The sequence below is a fragment of the Silurus meridionalis genome, chromosome 8, assembly GCF_014805685.1.
Source record: "Silurus meridionalis isolate SWU-2019-XX chromosome 8, ASM1480568v1, whole genome shotgun sequence".
Classification (NCBI taxonomy): domain Eukaryota; kingdom Metazoa; phylum Chordata; class Actinopteri; order Siluriformes; family Siluridae; genus Silurus; species Silurus meridionalis.
In genome coordinates, this window is record NC_060891.1 from 12676043 (window position 1) to 12693482 (window position 17440).

At 37.4% G+C, this 17440-nt stretch overlaps 2 protein-coding genes across 5 annotated transcripts in view; both read left to right on the plus strand.

Annotated features, from left to right (window-relative positions):
* The window catches only part of mta1 (metastasis associated 1), a 34189-nt gene extending 31307 nt beyond the window's left edge, over positions 1-2882 (plus strand). For both annotated transcript variants that reach the window (XM_046855478.1, XM_046855479.1), the window contains exons 17-18: positions 1673-1823; positions 1926-2882. In XM_046855478.1, the coding sequence (XP_046711434.1) occupies positions 1673-1785 (113 nt within the window). In that variant the 3' untranslated portion in view covers positions 1786-1823; positions 1926-2882. The remainder of the gene's footprint in view (positions 1-1672; positions 1824-1925) is intronic.
* Positions 2883-3866: 984 nt separating this feature from the next.
* On the plus strand, positions 3867-16701 carry tmem229b (transmembrane protein 229B). 3 transcript variants are annotated; one of them, XR_006926655.1, is made up of 2 exons: positions 3867-4241; positions 8722-8904. XR_006926655.1 is itself a non-coding variant. In XM_046855480.1 (2 exons), the coding sequence occupies exon 2, from the start codon at positions 14525-14527 to the stop codon at positions 15086-15088; it is 564 nt and encodes a 187-aa protein (XP_046711436.1). In that variant the 5' UTR covers positions 3890-4241; positions 14486-14524; the 3' UTR covers positions 15089-16701. The 3 variants fall into 3 exon arrangements, 2 of the variants coding, with proteins under 2 accessions (XP_046711436.1, XP_046711437.1); XM_046855480.1 differs by lacking the exon at positions 8722-8904 and adding an exon at positions 14486-16701 and having other exon boundaries at positions 3890-4241; XM_046855481.1 differs by lacking the exons at positions 3867-4241; positions 8722-8904 and adding exons at positions 4310-4786; positions 14486-16701.
* The last annotated feature ends 739 nt before the right edge of the window (positions 16702-17440 follow it).

A 17440-nucleotide genomic window follows, 5' to 3' on the forward strand; every position in this document is an offset into this window, starting at 1 on the left:
TATTTAAAACCTTCTCATACACAAATGTATGTGTTATCATATTCACTGTGTGATAATGTGTTATTATTCTATCCAGGGGTCTGGGAAGAAACCAATGTTCAGTGGTTATATAATTCCCTGATGAGTTTGTCACTATTCTGCTCTGAGCAGAACTGATTCGCTCTCTTGCCTCCCATTCATTTATCACTTTGTTTTTGCTTTTTTACATATTTTGCCACAAACTGTACCAGGGAATTATGATGTCCATTATGTTCATTATGTTCAGGTAGTGTCTGATGGATACACATATATTTTATAGGCAAACGTTAAACCTGACCATAAAATTCACATTCCACATTTAGTCCCCGTTTGCTGCTATAATAACTAGATTTAGAAATTGTGCTTGAGGAGATTTGTGCTCATTTAGCCCCAAGGGTGTCAGTAAAGTCAGGCACTGATGTAGGTGAGGTGAGGAGGCCTGAGGTGCAGACAGCGTTCACGGTCATCCCAAAAGTGTTCAATGGGGTTGAGGTCAAATCTCTATTGCCGGCCCCTCAAGATCCTCCACTCGTCAAAATTATGTAAGGCATATCTACAGGGATCTGGCTTTGTGTACATTATGCTGGAACAGGTTTGGGTCTCCTAGTTCAAGTGAAGGGAATATTTAATGCCAATACATCAAAGGACATCCTGTGCCTCCAACTTTGTGATAAGAACCACATGGCTGGGGTAATCAGGTGTTCAGGACTTTTGTCCATATATTCATAGATGGTTGAAATGCACTTGCAAGGAGTAGAGTTAGTGAAGGTGGATGAGTTTTTAAATTTCTGGGGTCAACTGTGCAAAGTAATGGAGAGTGAGAAGTAAGAAAAGAGTGCAGGCAGAGTGGAGTGTGGAGAAGAATGGCAGGAGATAGAATGTTGCAAAGAGTGAAAGGGAATGTGTATAAAGTGTGCTGAGACCTGCTATGTTGTTTGGTTTAGAGACAGTGGCATTGACTAAAAGACTGAAGATTCTGTGATTTTCATTCACGAGGCTGGACAAGATTAGAAATGGGTTTATTAAGGGGAACGCACAAGGTTTGCGCATGTGCAGTTGAAGGATATTGGGTTTTATCAGTAGAAGAATGTGGAGGATGGAGCCACCAGGCAGACGGGAACATGGAAGGCTGAGGAGAGGAGGTTTATGGATGTGGTGAGGGAAGACATGCAGGTTGGTTTGAAAGAAGCAAATGTAGAAGACAGAGTGATACGCAGACAGATGATTCGCTGTGGACCCCTAACGGGAGCAGCTGGAAGATGATGTAGTAGAATTGTTCAAGTTTATTTCTATAGTGCTTTTTACAATGGACATTATCTAAAAGCAGCTTTACAGAAATGTAAGAATTATAGAACAAACATTTTAATATAAGTAAATTACGTGTGTTAATGGAAAGTCTACAGCTGTATTTTTTTTTTTGTTTGTTTTTGTTTTTTTTCCTCCACATATCCTGCCAAGAACAGCATTTCAGACCAGGTAGCTTTTCACCTGGTGATATGTGATGCGTTGAATGTTAACACCACAGTATCAATTGTACATGTACATTAAAACGATCTCATAAGAAGCATGAAGTGCCGTGTTGTCTATCATATGTGAAGTAATCACTTGCTTTGTCTTATTCTAATTTCTTTCCACTTGCATTTTAAAAATTCAGGGTCAAAGTCTAAAGTGCTGGCTCCTCAGTGGGACATCATGTCCAAGCGATTGTCTGAACAGGGACGTCCCCCCTCTGCCATGCAAGATAATGAAGTACATGAACTTGACTGACCCCTTCTGTGACCCCCATCCTTTATTATGGACAACAGGTTCCTGTTAAGCTTTTATTATTTTTATAATAATTGAATGTAAAATGTCCTGGGCCTGCAGGATTATTTAAAATTGATTGCTTCTCCTTTGTTAATCTGCAGGTTACTGGAGAGGTGTTTTCCCAATTCTCAGTGGTGGAAGGATCTCGGAGTGGATCTGTGGTCAACATTGCGCTATATTAGAGCCAGTGTTTTGGTTCAGGTTTATGGGCTAAAATAGGTTCTGACCTGACTGTATAGGACTGCATTCAATATTTACCATTTATTGCTAAGTCTGTTTATTATTATTATGATTATTATTATTACAAGTCTTGCTTTTGCGTGTTTTTTTTTTTTTTTTTTAAACAAATGTACTCTTTCGTTTTTAGTTAAATGATAAATTGTTTTTTGTAACAGCTTGCTTACAAGTCATGAGGAGGGGGAACATTGACTGTCTTATTGACCTTTTCAATTCTTTTCTTTCTCAGCTACTCAGAAAAAAAAAAAAAGACAATTCTTTCCAACTGCCATTTTCATTCTGCTCGTCTTTGTTTCGATGCTTGTATTATTCGGTTTCTTCAGTCCGCCCTGCCCCGACGCCAGGCAATTAACTTATTGATTTAAGATGACTGAATGTGTTCTTTTTCTACCTTTTTCACAAGTATTGCATCTATGCTTCTATGGTGTAATTAAAAAAAACAGTTGTTTCTCTTTTGTGAATATGTAAATGAAAACAATATGGAGGCATTATTGTACAGTGGTGCATTTTTTGGCGCCTCCAGTGTTTATCAAGGCTTGTTATAAGGAATTTGCCATGTACAGCATATTCTTTTTTTTTTTTTTGTAAGGAAACTCTCTTGGAAGTCTAAAACGATACAACTCCATGAATACAGTGCACATTCTTAAGATTGATACTATATATGTGTTGTACATGTTTTTTTTGTTTTGTTTTTGTTTCCTCCACCCTCGCACATATCCTGCCAAGAACAGCATTCCGGACCAGGCAGCTTTGCACCTGGTGATATGTGATACGTTGAAGTTTACACCACAGTTGGCTCATTAAATATTGATACCATGAGAGAGCATGTGTCAGTAGAAATCCTCCCCTCCCGTTTATCACATGTAAGCTAAAAGCCTCACGGTTCTCTTTACGTTCCCAGGTAGGTGTGTTACCGTCTCTCTCGTCACTCGCGGAATGCAGATGAGACATTTGTCTCCAGTGCTGCACAATGGCAATCATCGAGAAGACATTTCATCTGATCAGTTATAAATTATGGACAAAATAAAATTACTGCTTCATTTATCTACAATACCAGTTTACAATGAACACTATTTCAGTATTTATATTCTGTGTCTGTGTCCAGCCACGTGCTCCCGTCTTAGCAAGGTCAGATTTATGCTTGTGGCCTTCAGTTTGCCCCCCCAGGGGCAACCCTATAGGTGTTTTGTAGAAGCTTCAACAAAAGGTTTTGCTTCCACAACAGCATCCCAAGCCTTTTCTTTTTGTCTTTAAACACGATCACACAAACTTAGAAAAATGGTCCTATTCAGCATTCTGAAATTTCTTTGTAGACATTCCAGAACTGTGTGTGCAATGCTACTGCATAGAATAACCTATTGTTTCATTTGTTTCAAAAATAGTTTGTTAGCGATGGTGCAGAGAACTGAAAATGTTTTCACATTGTCTTCCGGTGTCGTTCTTCATACCTCTCTGAGGTGTGTGTGCGATGGTCTGTTGTTGTATATATGCTGTATTTCCACCTTTCACACAGTATTCCTGGGATATGCTCTGGATCCAACACAACCCTGACCAGGATGAAGTGGTTCCTGAAAATGTATGTGATTTGTCAGACAATTACGTGACAAACCAGTGGGTAAATCATCATGAGCTGGTGCTTTGGAAGCACCTTGTGAGGTAGTTTTATGCACAACTAATTCCTGGCATTTTTTCTTGGGTGTCCTTATGGTAGGACATTGTAATGTATTTTATATATATATATATATATATAGAGAGAGAGAGAGAGAATGATGAAAAATTCAGGACTAACATTCAGATGCATCCTTTCTAACCTTCTTGGGGGACGACCTTTAACCTTGTGTGTCATTGCGTGTGTGTGTGTAGTGAGTGCAATGCAGTGCAGTGCGCTGTAGAGCAGCACTCCAGCACTGAAGCAGTTAACACTGAGCACAGCTCTGTAGTTTCGGACGCCGGAGCGCGGCTCTGAGCATGTGCTGTTTCTGCTGCAGTGAAGGAAAATGTGTCAGTTATCATTGGAGAGGAGAGTAAGGGAGGAGAGAGGGAGGTTAGCCGGGGCAAACACACAACAAGAAGGAACCTATACGACCATGTTCCTGTTTTGTCTCTTGTCCTCTGCATGATTACAATGAACTCGCAGAGGGTCGATGCCGCACGCGCCGCAGCCCGACATTAAAAGCACGGTAAGCCTCGCCGACTTTCACCCAAAACCTCGACTTGTTACTCATCACGACAGGCTTTATTTCCCTTCACTGCTGCACTTCCAGGCCTGTTTCTACCATTATTAGTATTATTATTATTATATCAGAGGGTCCCCCTTAGCATTAATTCGCACAGCTTTACATTTTAGACCATCTCGAGAGAGCACCAATGATCGACCATCTGATGTTTATTTATTTATTCGTTCGTTTATTTATTTACTTTCCGTCACGCACCTGATCTCATCCTGATCTCACCCTGATCTCATCCTGCTCCAGGTGGATTGTTGATGTATTTAGCTATAAAAACTGAATATAGGTGATTATTAACACACACACACACACACAGCGGTGATGGAGCTCAATGCTGGACAGTCTCATGAAGAATTCAGTTCAGCGTCATTTGGTCAGACGCTGCATGGAGAAGTGCCGGTGGTTACACGCACACAAACACGCGCACGCGTATAGTGGCGCACTCACTGCTCTAATACACTGCCGTAGTGAGGGAGCTGTGGGACGGGTTCATTCAGGTATGTTGTCACGACCGATCTGTCTGCTTTTAAACCGAAGCCTGGCCGTGTTGAGGTTGAGGTGATCTGGAGTGAACCAGAGACGGAATAGCGCGTCTTGGCTTTGCGGCTTTTTCACGCTTTTGCCGGTCGGACGTGACCCCCCTGTGCGCTCTTCTCTTCCGCTTTGTATTCGTCCTGATGAGGAACTCGTACTAAAACCATGCAACTTGATGTGCTCGGCTAATTTTCTGCACTGAACATGAAAATATACACACCATTTTTATAACTCTCTCTCTCTCTCTCTCTCTCTCTCTCTCTCTCTCTCTCTCTCTCTATATATATATATATATATGCGCACTATTATGTTATGCACTTTAAATTTTTGATTTAAAGAAATAAACTAGATTGCAAAAAAAACAAAATAGTTCATGGTCATACCCAAGGCTACACACTGAAGTTATGTTCACATTGAAGAAAAACGAATGCCAAATATTCACATAGTTACTTTGCTATCTTTGTGTTATCTCCTCTATGATCTTACGTTATCATGTCTTCTAAAAAAAAAACCCTGCACCAGCTTTATTTTTGTATTTATTTTTGGCTTGACAAGACAATGTTGGAGATTTCAGTCTCCAGAAAGAAAACTTTTTACAATATCAATCAAAATAATAATAATAATAATAAACCCCCCCCCTGTAAATTTACATACAGTGAAATGTATGTAAATGTAATGAAACTACATATTGAAACGGTTTTTTTCAGATACAAAAAAAAATATGAATACATATTACTCTAATTATAGGCCATGTTTTCAATTTCTTTAATTGTCATTTTGAACTGATTTGATCTTACCAGTAACATGCCTAAATAATTTATTTGATTTAGTTATTAAAAGTGGATACTATCTAGTTACAGATCTGTACAACTCTATTTATATTGGATTAGCCAGTTTATATAAAAATTAACTGGTTTCTGAGTAAATCTATGCAAAATGTTCCTAGACACATTTAAAAGCAAAAACTACGTTATATGAACAAAATTAATGGGACGCCTGAAATTTTATCCATATGTGGTTCTTCCTCAAACTGCACAAAATTGGAGGCACAACATTTTCTTTGGATGCGGTAGAATTATATCTTCCCTTCACTTGTACTATAAAACCCAAACCTGTTCCAGCCTTACAGTGACCCTTAGCAAAAAGCGAGCTCCATGAAGATATGGTTTACATGGGTTGTAGTGAAAGATTTTAAGTGAACTGTTAGAGATCCATCATCGCACATTTGAACACCTTTGGGATGAATTGGGACCCTGACTGCACCCCAGGCCTCCTTACCCTATATCAGTACCTGACTACTAATACTACACACATCTCTGCAACCACACTCCAAAATCTGAGAGTGCAGGTTATTATAACATTAAATATGTATTAACTGTGAAATAGGATCTTATGGTCAGGTGTCTAGAAACGTGTACCATATAGTGTAGTTACAGTAATAAAATAGGTGAAAATAATTACATTACTTCCATGTCTTTCTACCTGTTAGACACACATGCTGTACACGGTCATAAAAGGGACAGTCTGGTGGACAGAGACTTTAGTACAGAGATGTGATTATTAAGTTGTGCATGACTGTTCCCACATGGTCCAGAGGGGGAAATAAAGTGCTGAAAATTTGCCCTTGTGCTCCAGGCAAAAGTGCCCTACACTACCCAGAGCACTCGAGCACCTGATCCAAAGTCGGTCTAATCCTCAGAGCACAACTGATTAAATGCGGATTTGGCTTGAGTGAACTGAGTTCCTCTGCACTGCAGGCGGTTTTAACACCTCACATCTAAATCTTGTATCTTCGCTAATCATACTGGCTTTGAATCCTTTCTTCCTTGAACTATTCAAAGTCCAAAAAAAAGACTTACATGGATCCTGTGACTAGACTGACTGTAGTAAGCATCTTATTAGAACCGCATATACTCTGTTTAAGGTGGATTGTTTTTTATCTGAAGAGTTTGTGTAATGTTCTTAGGAGATTTGGTAATCACTTAATTACTGCTAATGAAGAACAAGAAAGCTCTACCAGGTCTGTTCAGTTCTCTCTTCACCCTGAACGGCCAGAGCTGACAGAGTAAATTAGGGACACTGGTAACACCCTCTACATTTCAGCAGCACAGGACATTAAAATAAACGTGTTCTGAGCTTGGGGAAAATCACATATTTTAGTACGAGACTGGCCAAAATCCAAATAAAAGATTCTAAATTTTAGAGTTTTTTTTTTTTTTTTTTTAAACAGGAAATTCACAGGAAGGCTATGAAATAAATATTGAATGTTTTAAATAGTCAGCATTTCATTTATTATTTGAATGGTAATAGAGTAAACACTGAATAAAATGAAACATGTAGCCAATAAACACTTAAACTAAAGTACCTCTTGGAATAAAACCGATCCATCTTGATTGGGGCTGTAGTAGTCATGCAGTAGGAGTAGTTCATTATAGCACAAAGGCAACTGATCTCAAACTCAGCATGAATTCTTATGAACCTGAGAAATGCATGCTACATCATGCTGCTTTGTTAATTATGCAGCTTGCCAGTTTCCACATTCATGTTTCTTAATCTTGCCTTTTTAAGCCTCAGAAGGTCCTAATCCCCTCGTTATGAACACTATTATGTTCTAGGCTTAGAGCATTCTCAGGGTCTTTAATTCAGCCCACAAAACTGAAGATAAAGGCAGCAGCTGTTAGACCTCTTTGAGTTTTTCATTGAATTTAACCGCCAGTACAATAAATTCAATTCAATTGAGGGGCATCTAAACTATGGCATACTTTATGACATTGAGTGAAAGCTTTGTTGCAATAAGGCTATGGGGTGAAATTGAAGTTAGTCAAAGGAGAAAATAAAAGATTATTTTAATAGTAAAATCCTACCCATGCAAATTTGGCAAAACCAGTCACAGAGCTTTTGAATGGAAAGCGTTGGCAAGATTGTGTAGAGGCCTCAGACTCCGAATTTAAAACCCCATAAAACATAAAGCTCACGAATATGTATGCTATATAGTATTATTATTTTCCAGTGTTTTTTTTTTTTATTACTAGCAATAAAAAAAGAAACGTTTTAATCTAAAGTAATATGATCCACCAATATGAAAAAAATTCCTTTAAAATTAAATTCAGCACCCAAACAATGCACAAAATGCTTGTGTGTATGTGCAAAAGGACAATAAAAACACTACATCCTGTGCTATTAGAAATATGAGCTTTAGATACTGGCCCTCTGCTCTAGAGTCCTATCAGTGAAAATCATATCTGATCGGAAGAATGAAGGCTCTTTGCACTCGAGAGCCAACATGCTGCCCTGAAAGTAACTGAGCTGCCTGTGCTATTGATCTACTGCCATTTATTTTGTGCAGAGTGGAGTGAAATTGTGGCAGGAACCCAAAGTCCCCATCAGCAAGCTCTACACATTGAGAGAGTAAGAATGCATGGTAGTCAATACTTCCAGTGTCAGAAAGTAGTAAACAGGGCACTTCTAGAGTTCATGTCATGCAGAATACTGAGCATGGCATTCAAGAATCTTATACATAGCAATTAATTAGAACAGGTAATGTTTCTATAATGGTTTGTCAGCAGCTTTTAAAGGACAAAGCGATCTGAACAGTGTTCAGTGTAGAACTCTGACTTTCAGCAAGAAAATTACCTTACTTCATTTTAAAACCACCTGGATTTCTTCAGTGACTACACAAGTACTACCTGTCACTTTTTACATATAATACCACTATAGTAATGGGTATAAAGAAATACATAGTGTATTTAATCTGCTCACAGACACAAACAAATAGAAATCTGTCCTTTATTGTCTCATTGTTTATGATGATTAGTTTCTATTGAATGCATTGAACTTAACGAATCTCAGTGAAATAATTTTATATTATTAGTGTGTTAACCCAATTTTTTTTCCTCAGTTCCCACTGTGTTGCCAAACTTGGAAGTTCTTGGAAAAAAAGACTTGGAAAAGAACTTGGAAAAGACCCTCTTTATTGTATCAAATTTGTTCTGTATCATGCACACCTGTAACAAAATTTGAATCTGAATTTTGTACATCGCAACAAAAATGGAAATAAATGAAATGTATATTTGCCTTCTAATGTGTAACATTTTGAGAGAGGACCTGAAACAATATAATAATGGTATATCTTATCTTATACAAAAAAAACAAACGTATAGGAAACTTTGTGATACCTCTACTTTAAAAACCATAAAATATATTTTCCTTTAATAGAACAAATTAATATTGAATTCACTAATTGGGGAGTATTTAGATAGTGGATGTAGACCCGACCAATTCAGTTTGTAATTGGATTCCAGCTGTTAAAAAAAAATGTCAGCGATACACTTGTACCCCAGTGGAGCTGGAATGGAAACATTAATTGCAATTTTCACTTTAGATGTTGACCCAACATAAAGTAATAAATAAAACACAACAGGGCATGGTGTTATTGGTGATGTGATATGACTTAACTGTTGTGCTGTAGACTTTTTTCCTTCACTATTGAGCTGATTTGAATGTAAATTCCTCAAGTATGCACTTTATTTCTTACCCAGTATACACTGATAGAATTAAAATAAGAATCATTTGTTGATGTCTTTGTTGATGTCAAAATATTAATGAACTGTGAAATCTACTGATTAATCACAATGAACTTCTATGACCCAAAAATGTGTTCCATATTTTAGACCAAGACTCCTGTCATTTAATGTAATGCATTTCCTGCCATCTTTCCACATATATTCATCACATTATTTTGTAAATTGCTTTTCCTACAGTAAAACAATATAGCTTGTCTGGGGATCATGTTGCTTGAATCTATACTGGACTATTATGTCATGTAATATTAATGTACCCATTATGAGCAGGTTGAAAGGATATATTCCTGGAGTCGGAAAATTCTGAGCTGATTTGTTTACATACAACTTAAAAGCCAGCATTTATGAGAGGATACGCGAGCTGTTTCATTACCACAGACAGCATGACGTCAATTAAAACTCACTGTTTTTATCACAAATATTTCAGTTTGCGGATTGCTTTATGCAATTGAGAGTTAATTTCAAGTAGTGTAAATATAATCATTTTGCATAAATTATTTATTTTTTATTTATTATTAGAGTATGCTAATAGAACTTCTCTAGATTAACCCAATGTAAGGTTATCTATGTAGGTGATTAGTTGGGTTACTATGATACGAGAACATACGAGTAAAGCTACATCCACATTGATCCAGATCCAGGGTTAAAAATGTTTGTTTTAAAACACTCTACTACACTCTGTCTACTGTAGTGTCCTCAAAGGTTTTCAGAAATTACTGATCTACACAGAAAGTTCTGAGAATGAGAACTGGACTATTAGCTTTGGTCTATGTCACTTTCGATTAAATTGTGAGTGAACATTCTGTCCCCCTTTGAAAAATAATGCAATGTAAAGGTTGTACCAGTGGTCAAACTGATCAAACTGGATTGCAGGCACAATAGCTGCAGTACAGCATCAGCCACCATGGTGTTTGTTTTAAGTTGAATAGGTCGCATGACTAAAATGTTATCGTTTAAATGTCTTAGTATTCTCAGTTTACACTGCAACACAAAAATGGTCTTTTTAGATTAATTCACTTAGGAGATTGTGTTTTGGAATGCTCTGTTTATGCTGGACAAAAATGCTGTCCCAGTGTGGATGTAAGGAGAAAAATTTAAGAGAAAGTACACTATATGGACAAAAGTATTAGAACATTTGACTTTTCCACCTTTGGAATGATTTGGACTGCTATCTGCACCCCAGGTCATCTCATCCTCCATCAGTACATGATTTTACTAGGCACTCCAAAAGCTAGTGGAACTTCTTCCAAGAAGAGTAGAGGTTATTATAAATGCAAATTGGGACTAAATGTGGAATGGGATGTTCAAAAAGCACACATGAATCATGTGGTCAGCTGTCCTCAAACTTATCCATATACTGTATATAGGTTTACTTTGGTTTCAGTCACTTCAGTCCACCCAGGCTATTTTGGCCCTGCGCTCTGCTTCACAGATCAAAAGATTTCCTTTTATATTTAGTACGGGGGGTTGTTTTTCAAAGCATGATATTGTAAACAATTACCACAAACGTCTGATCAGAGCACAGGATGTTGGTCTAAGAGTGCTGTGGAACATGCAGGGGGTCTTTACCAAACAGCAATGTTTTTTCAACAGCAATGTTTTTTTGGAAAACAGTGTTATTTTTCATGGTATCTTCAGTGGATCTTACTCTTGTTCACTGATTTTTTTTTCTTATGGTGCACACATGAACACTAGGAAATTTTTAGTTGCTGTACAGGGGTTCTTCTATAAAGTCTCTTGAACAGTACTTCATTGAACACAACCTCCAGCAGAGAGGAAGCATAAAGCAAATTTCTTCTGTTCAAGATTCCTGTTCCTGTAGAAAAACTATTTCAACATAATTATGTATTGAAAAGGGCACGACCCCAGGGGTTTACAAATAGTTTCTTAATGTTTAATATTTTAAATATATTTAAGATATGTTTCTTAATTGTATAAATTGTAAAATTTGTATATTTATAGTAAAACAAAATGTCAAAACCGGAAACTAATAATAGTTTATTATTAATAATTCCTATTTAATTCTTAAATAATTTCTTTCATATGATGGCTACCATCCAAGGAGGGTAAAGGCTAACACCTGCTTCCACTGATACATGTGAAGCCAGCCATCTTCACCTTTTTCCACTCAATCTGTCACACTAGAGGAAACGGATACCTGCCCTCTTACTCCTACAAGTAGATGTCCACATAGATGTCCAAAATTGGCTACTGTCACCCTGATTGACAGGAAAATTTAAGTTTGCCATCCCACTCTTAATACATTAATAATTATTGATGTGGAGATGACTGAGATTAGAAGCATTTGTTCAGAAATCACTCTAATTCCTGAAGGTTTAGATTAACTCTTTTACACAACAGATTATAAAAGAGAGTTCATATCTGACTCTGGCCTGCCTAAGTTCCTGGGAGTGTCAATAAAAAGCCTAACTGGATAACAATCAATACCCGTGCTGACTGAAAAGCCAACAGCTGGGGGATGGAATATGAAAACAAACTGACTAAAGGCAAACATGCAGATATGCTGTGCATCAGGTAGTAAAAGAAATTTACCTATGCTAGCTCTTGTGTCTCATCTCTATGAAGACTTTTTTTTGGTTCTGTCTATGAAATCATTTGTGCAAGTTTTTAAAGATATTGCATGGTATTTTATTGGTATTTTAGCACAGATAATCTTTTTACTTTGTATATACAGACCCCTTCATTGACTTTCTGTGGACGATATTTTAATTTTGAAACTGAATTAAAATGTGTACAGCATATGGGGCAGACTATGCCAAATTATCCCTGACTGCAAATGGCAAATCCTTTCTGTGATCCATGTGTGAAAACATGAGAGCTATTTGCTGCATCCCGGTTTGCCTACCAACCATCCTAACTAAAAGTGTTTGGTGTGTCCTAAATTATAGTATTTCTTTATTTATTCAGGACTAATTTTCTATTAGTAATAATTTTTTTCTATTAGTAATTAGTATTAGGGAACCTCTATATCCTTTTATGTGGAACAGATATAGAATCAGTTTTCTTTGTTGTATTGAGATTGCTTTAATCTCCATCACAGATATTTACATGTTGTTTACATAGATTTATCCAGTGTGATGTTCTTTATCTACTACATCGGATACACTACACTCTGCTGGTCATGTTTAACTGATGCAGCAACAAATATGAGTAAAGTAGTTTTATACTACATTTAGCTAGCAGACCTGATTATGTGCTTGTTGCAGTTCAACATTGTTCCCAGTGTTACAATAAGGTATGAAGAGTAATGGGTTGTACAGTACTGTATGTCCATATGGAATGTAATATTTTTTTTAAATATCCAAAATATTTTATGATATTAAGCTGTATGTGTTGTATCTCCCTTGTGCTGTTAAATTGAAAATTTCCACACAATTAGTACTCAGAGTTGTAACCAGGACCAGAATTTCAGTGAGGTCCACATAAGTACAATATACACCAGTTACTACTTTTTGATTTCTAAGGTTCGCTGGTGGTCTAGTGGTTAGGATGCGGCGCTTTCATCCTGCAGCCCGGGTTCGATCCCCAGTCAGGGAACCGACCCCAGCCACTCTTAGTGCTGGTCCCCAGCCCGGATAAATGGGGAGGGTTGCGTTAGGAATTGCATCCAGCGTAAAAACGTGCCAAATCAAACATGCAGATGATCCGCTGTGGCGACCCCTAATGGGAGAAACGAAAGAAAGGTTTTTTTTTACTACTTTTTAATTTCTGCAATGCGTTGCATTTATTCTTCAGAAAACTGCTATGACTGCTTAATATGAAAGAGTTCAATCTGGTTTACAGTTAGGGTACATCAACTAAAGATCTAGGGATCACTTAAGGTACCGCAACCAGCAATCTGATTTGGCTACCAATATTATTAGTTGTGTGCATATTTATAAATTGAAATTGGTCATGATTAAAGATATTATCTAATGTTCTTGAGAAAATGTGATTATATGTACGTCTGATGTGAATCTCCTGTATTCAAATTGCATCCCGCAAAACAAGGAGATCAAATCTGGTAAAATCTCATGACTAAACATTAAGCTTGAATATATCTTTGGGCAGAATTTGAGTGCTCTCTTTGGGTGCTTAGAGGTCCATTGAGAATCATTCATCACTGCTAGATTTTCCATATAGTAAGCTACACTAGAGTATCAGGAGGATGCATATTGAATTTTAACTAGAGCAGCTTTTCTAAGGTCCAGACCTGGTTGCACTAACGGCAAGTCACGGCTATGTTGGTACTTGGAGATTATGTGAGAAATTGTTGGTTTCACATACAGTACATCCACAGCAAGTCTCTGGTTCTCAGCCCTGAATGTTGCACAACACTCACACCTCCACTGTTTGCTTGGGTCAGGCTGATCCGGGGTAGTAGGTGGGTGGATTTTAGGTTGGTTTTCTAAGATGAGCATCAGGGAGCCAAGCTTAATTCCATGGTTATTTGCAGGAGAAAAATGTTTAGTAAAAAAGAGCTATTTGGGATCGGTTTAGTGGCCTGATTTTGCTTTGTATTACATGATGAAGCCGGGTATATTTTACGTTTTTAAAACAGAAAATAAGGACAAAGCCGAATTCAACTTTCGGGTGCAACTGGTTGCGTGAATTACAGTTCAGTTATCACATTCCATCCTAATGCAATTTGCCAAAATTCTCCTGAGGCAAGTGGATGCTTAATTGTCATTTGAAATGTAATTAACATCGACTGACAATGTCTAAATACTCTATCTACAGCTTTCAGCTTTGTGCTGTTTGACATACACTGCTGGCAAATGAATGGTTGAGCTGTGTGTGTGTGGAAAGATTGACAGCATCGGCTGATAATAATTTGGTGTTCTGTCACTGAATAATTTATACGACCATGTATATCTTATTTACCCACTTAAATATTGTACTTTTGTCCATTTTAATATATGTGTTAGGTAATCCATGCATCGTCACTAACTCAAGTATACAGTGTGGGAGTACCATGGCTCTAAGTTGGATTTACATGTGTGCTGTAAAACATTGGCATTTTTAACACACTTGAGGTTTTATGTATATGTTGACTGCAATGCTATTTTTTCTCTCTTTTAGTAAAAATCTGCTGTGAACGGACCAAGCAGCCCAGTCACCATGGCAACTGCAATGACCCCCGAGCCCCTGACACCGCTGTCACGGTGGTATCTGTACGCCATCCATGGCTACTTCTGCGAAGTCATGTTTACTGCAGCATGGGAGTTTGTGGTCAATTGCAACTGGAAGTTCCCTGGTGTGACGAGTGTGTGGGCACTTTTTATCTATGGGACCTGCATTCTGATTGTTGAGCACATGTACCTGCACCTGCGTGACCGGTGCAATGTCCTATTGCGCTGTCTCATATACACCCTGTGGACATACATGTGGGAGTTTGGCACAGGGCTGTTGCTGCGTCAATTCGACGCCTGCCCTTGGGACTACTCACAGTTCAAGTACAACTTCATGGGCCTGATCACGGCTGAATACGCCGTGCCATGGTTCTGCGCATCATTCATTGTGGAGCGTCTGGTCATTCGCAACACGTTGCGGCTTCGCTTTGACGAGTGGTCTGAGCCTGGCCAGGTTGGAGGAAGTCCTACAGGAGAAAGAGGAGAAGGAAGGAGAGCAAGAGGAGATAGAGGAGTGGCCACCAATGCCAATGGCTTTGTGAAAGTGGACTGAGTGAGAGTTGTCATATCTCTCTCCGTCTTTAAACATTTATTTGTCTCGTCTTTTCTTTTTTTCCCGGAAGATATTTCCAGCTTTCTCCTAGCTTACCACATGGGAGAAAGCAATGTTAAGATTCAGTTTGTGTGGATCAGTGAAAAAAAAAAAAAACACAGCTTGAATAAGGTTTGTGGTTTTAGTGTCTCACAGAGGAGAACTGCACTTTCTACACTAGTGCCCAAATTCGGATTTGCCTCATTTAGGCAACCTCTAACAGCCTATTAATCCAGGAAAGATACAGAGGATTTTATTGTGTAGCTTGTATTGTTTGTCCATCTCTGTACCCTACCTCCCAGACCAGTCCATCTACTTTAAAATATTGAGTGATAAGGAACAGGAAATGAACACAATAACTAATAATTTCAGGAAAGTCCACCTTGAAATACAGGAAAAAAAAGGCCCAGAAAATGCTATAAAAAATTTATATTTTTAGCATATTCAAGAGTGTGATAGCAAAAGAAAAGAATTGTTAGGATAACAAATTTTAATTGTTGAACTTTGTTATTTATTGATATTTATCTAAGGGTAGTTAAGTAACTTATTATAGGTTTAGAGTATGTTGTATACTGTGCCCTAAATTAATGCATCAAACTTGAATTTAGTGTTTTTATACTGAACAACAACAAAAAAAGAATGCTTGAACATGCATGAGAATAGTGTCTTCCAGATTTTTTTAACAAGAGGCAAATCTTACATGTATTCTTAAAAAAAGGAAACAAGAACTGTGTCTATTTTTAACCAATTAAGGCACAACGGAGTACTGTACTGTTCACTTGTACTGCTAATAGTTAGGATTTAATTATGGGATGTCTTAAAATATTGTATAATATACTGAGGAGTGTTGAAAGACATGGAGGAAAAAAGTGATCTGCTGCTATGTTCTTTTCTTTGTCCAAAATATCTTCTTATTATCTTATTAACTAAAAGTGACCAGGCCTTGTGCACTACCATCTATTAACCTATACAAACAATTTCTAGACTCTAAAAGGAAAAGTCCAAACATTAAAAAAAAAAAAAACCTGGTTAAACCCAAAATAATTGAACAACTTAATGCATGCTGAATAATGGTTGATAATCTCGCAACGTTTTAAATATCTTTTTATTGTATTGAAGTAGATGATGATCTTGTATAAAAATCCCAAATATCCCATCTGTTTTATCAATTAAAAAAAATATTTATACCAATAGCACCATTCATATTGGAAACCATTCATACCTGAATACAAAATCTTTCTAAAAATAAAAAAAAGCATAATTCATATTGAGAAAAACCTGAATACAAGATCTTTCTAACAAAAAAAAACTAATAACAAATAAATAAAAGAAAAATAATCCAAATATTTCCCAATATCAGCATTATAGTCCATTTAGCAGCTTCTAAGTAAAAAAAACAAACAAAAAGAATTAAGCCATTTATAGGCTGAAGAAAGTGTGAATGAATATTAACCTAAAGTTTGATACATATCAGAGCCGATGCTACATATATGCTTTTATCTGAGTATGAGTTGATCATGGAGTTGGGGCAATCAGAAAAGCGTTTCCATGATTAAAATGAGAACATGCAAACACCTTTGGCTTTTTGTTTTACTGGGGTATAAATACCCTTAAAAGGTCCATGGAAGTAACTCTAGCTTTTAAATGAAAATCTTTTTTGTAGCAACTGGGTTTCAAGAGATTCTTCAGAAGGACAAATGATCCAGAACATGCATTTAAAGCCACTCAAAATGGTTCAGTGAATCTGTCATTTGACATGGCCAGTACAGTCTCTTAAACTAATGCCATACAAAACCTGTGGGATGAGCTGCAGATGAGAGTCCAGAAGAGAGTATGTAGAACCTTGGCAGACATGGAGAGATTCTTTTTTGAGGAATGTCTCAAAAGACCCAATGCTGCTATTTAGATTTTTGACCCACACATGCATGCACGCACACACACACGCACAAACAAACACACACACACACACACACACACACACACTGACTTGATCTGGGAAGCATAAAAAAGAATAAACCAAGGTCGTGTTACAGCGTATCTTATTAAGATGAGATGCAAATCAGCATCAGTAATACTGATGCTTGGGGATTCTCCTTGTAATGTAATGGCAGAGGAATCCTGATACAAATCTCTTGCTATGTGAAAGGTAAGCCTGAAATTGCATACATTTTGAACCAGTGACTTCTCAGAGTTTCTTTTGTTGGATGATGAGAACATAATGCCTTACTGTAAAGCCATTATTGCACAAGTAGAATATCAAATACAATACTAAAGCAGGCTGATCATATTTGACACCACATGTAAAGACATGGA

Excerpts from the sequence above, each read along its gene's own strand:
- tmem229b (XM_046855480.1), top strand. The coding sequence starts at position 14,525 with ATGGCAACTGCAATGACCCCCGAGCCCCTGACACCGCTGTCACGGTGG.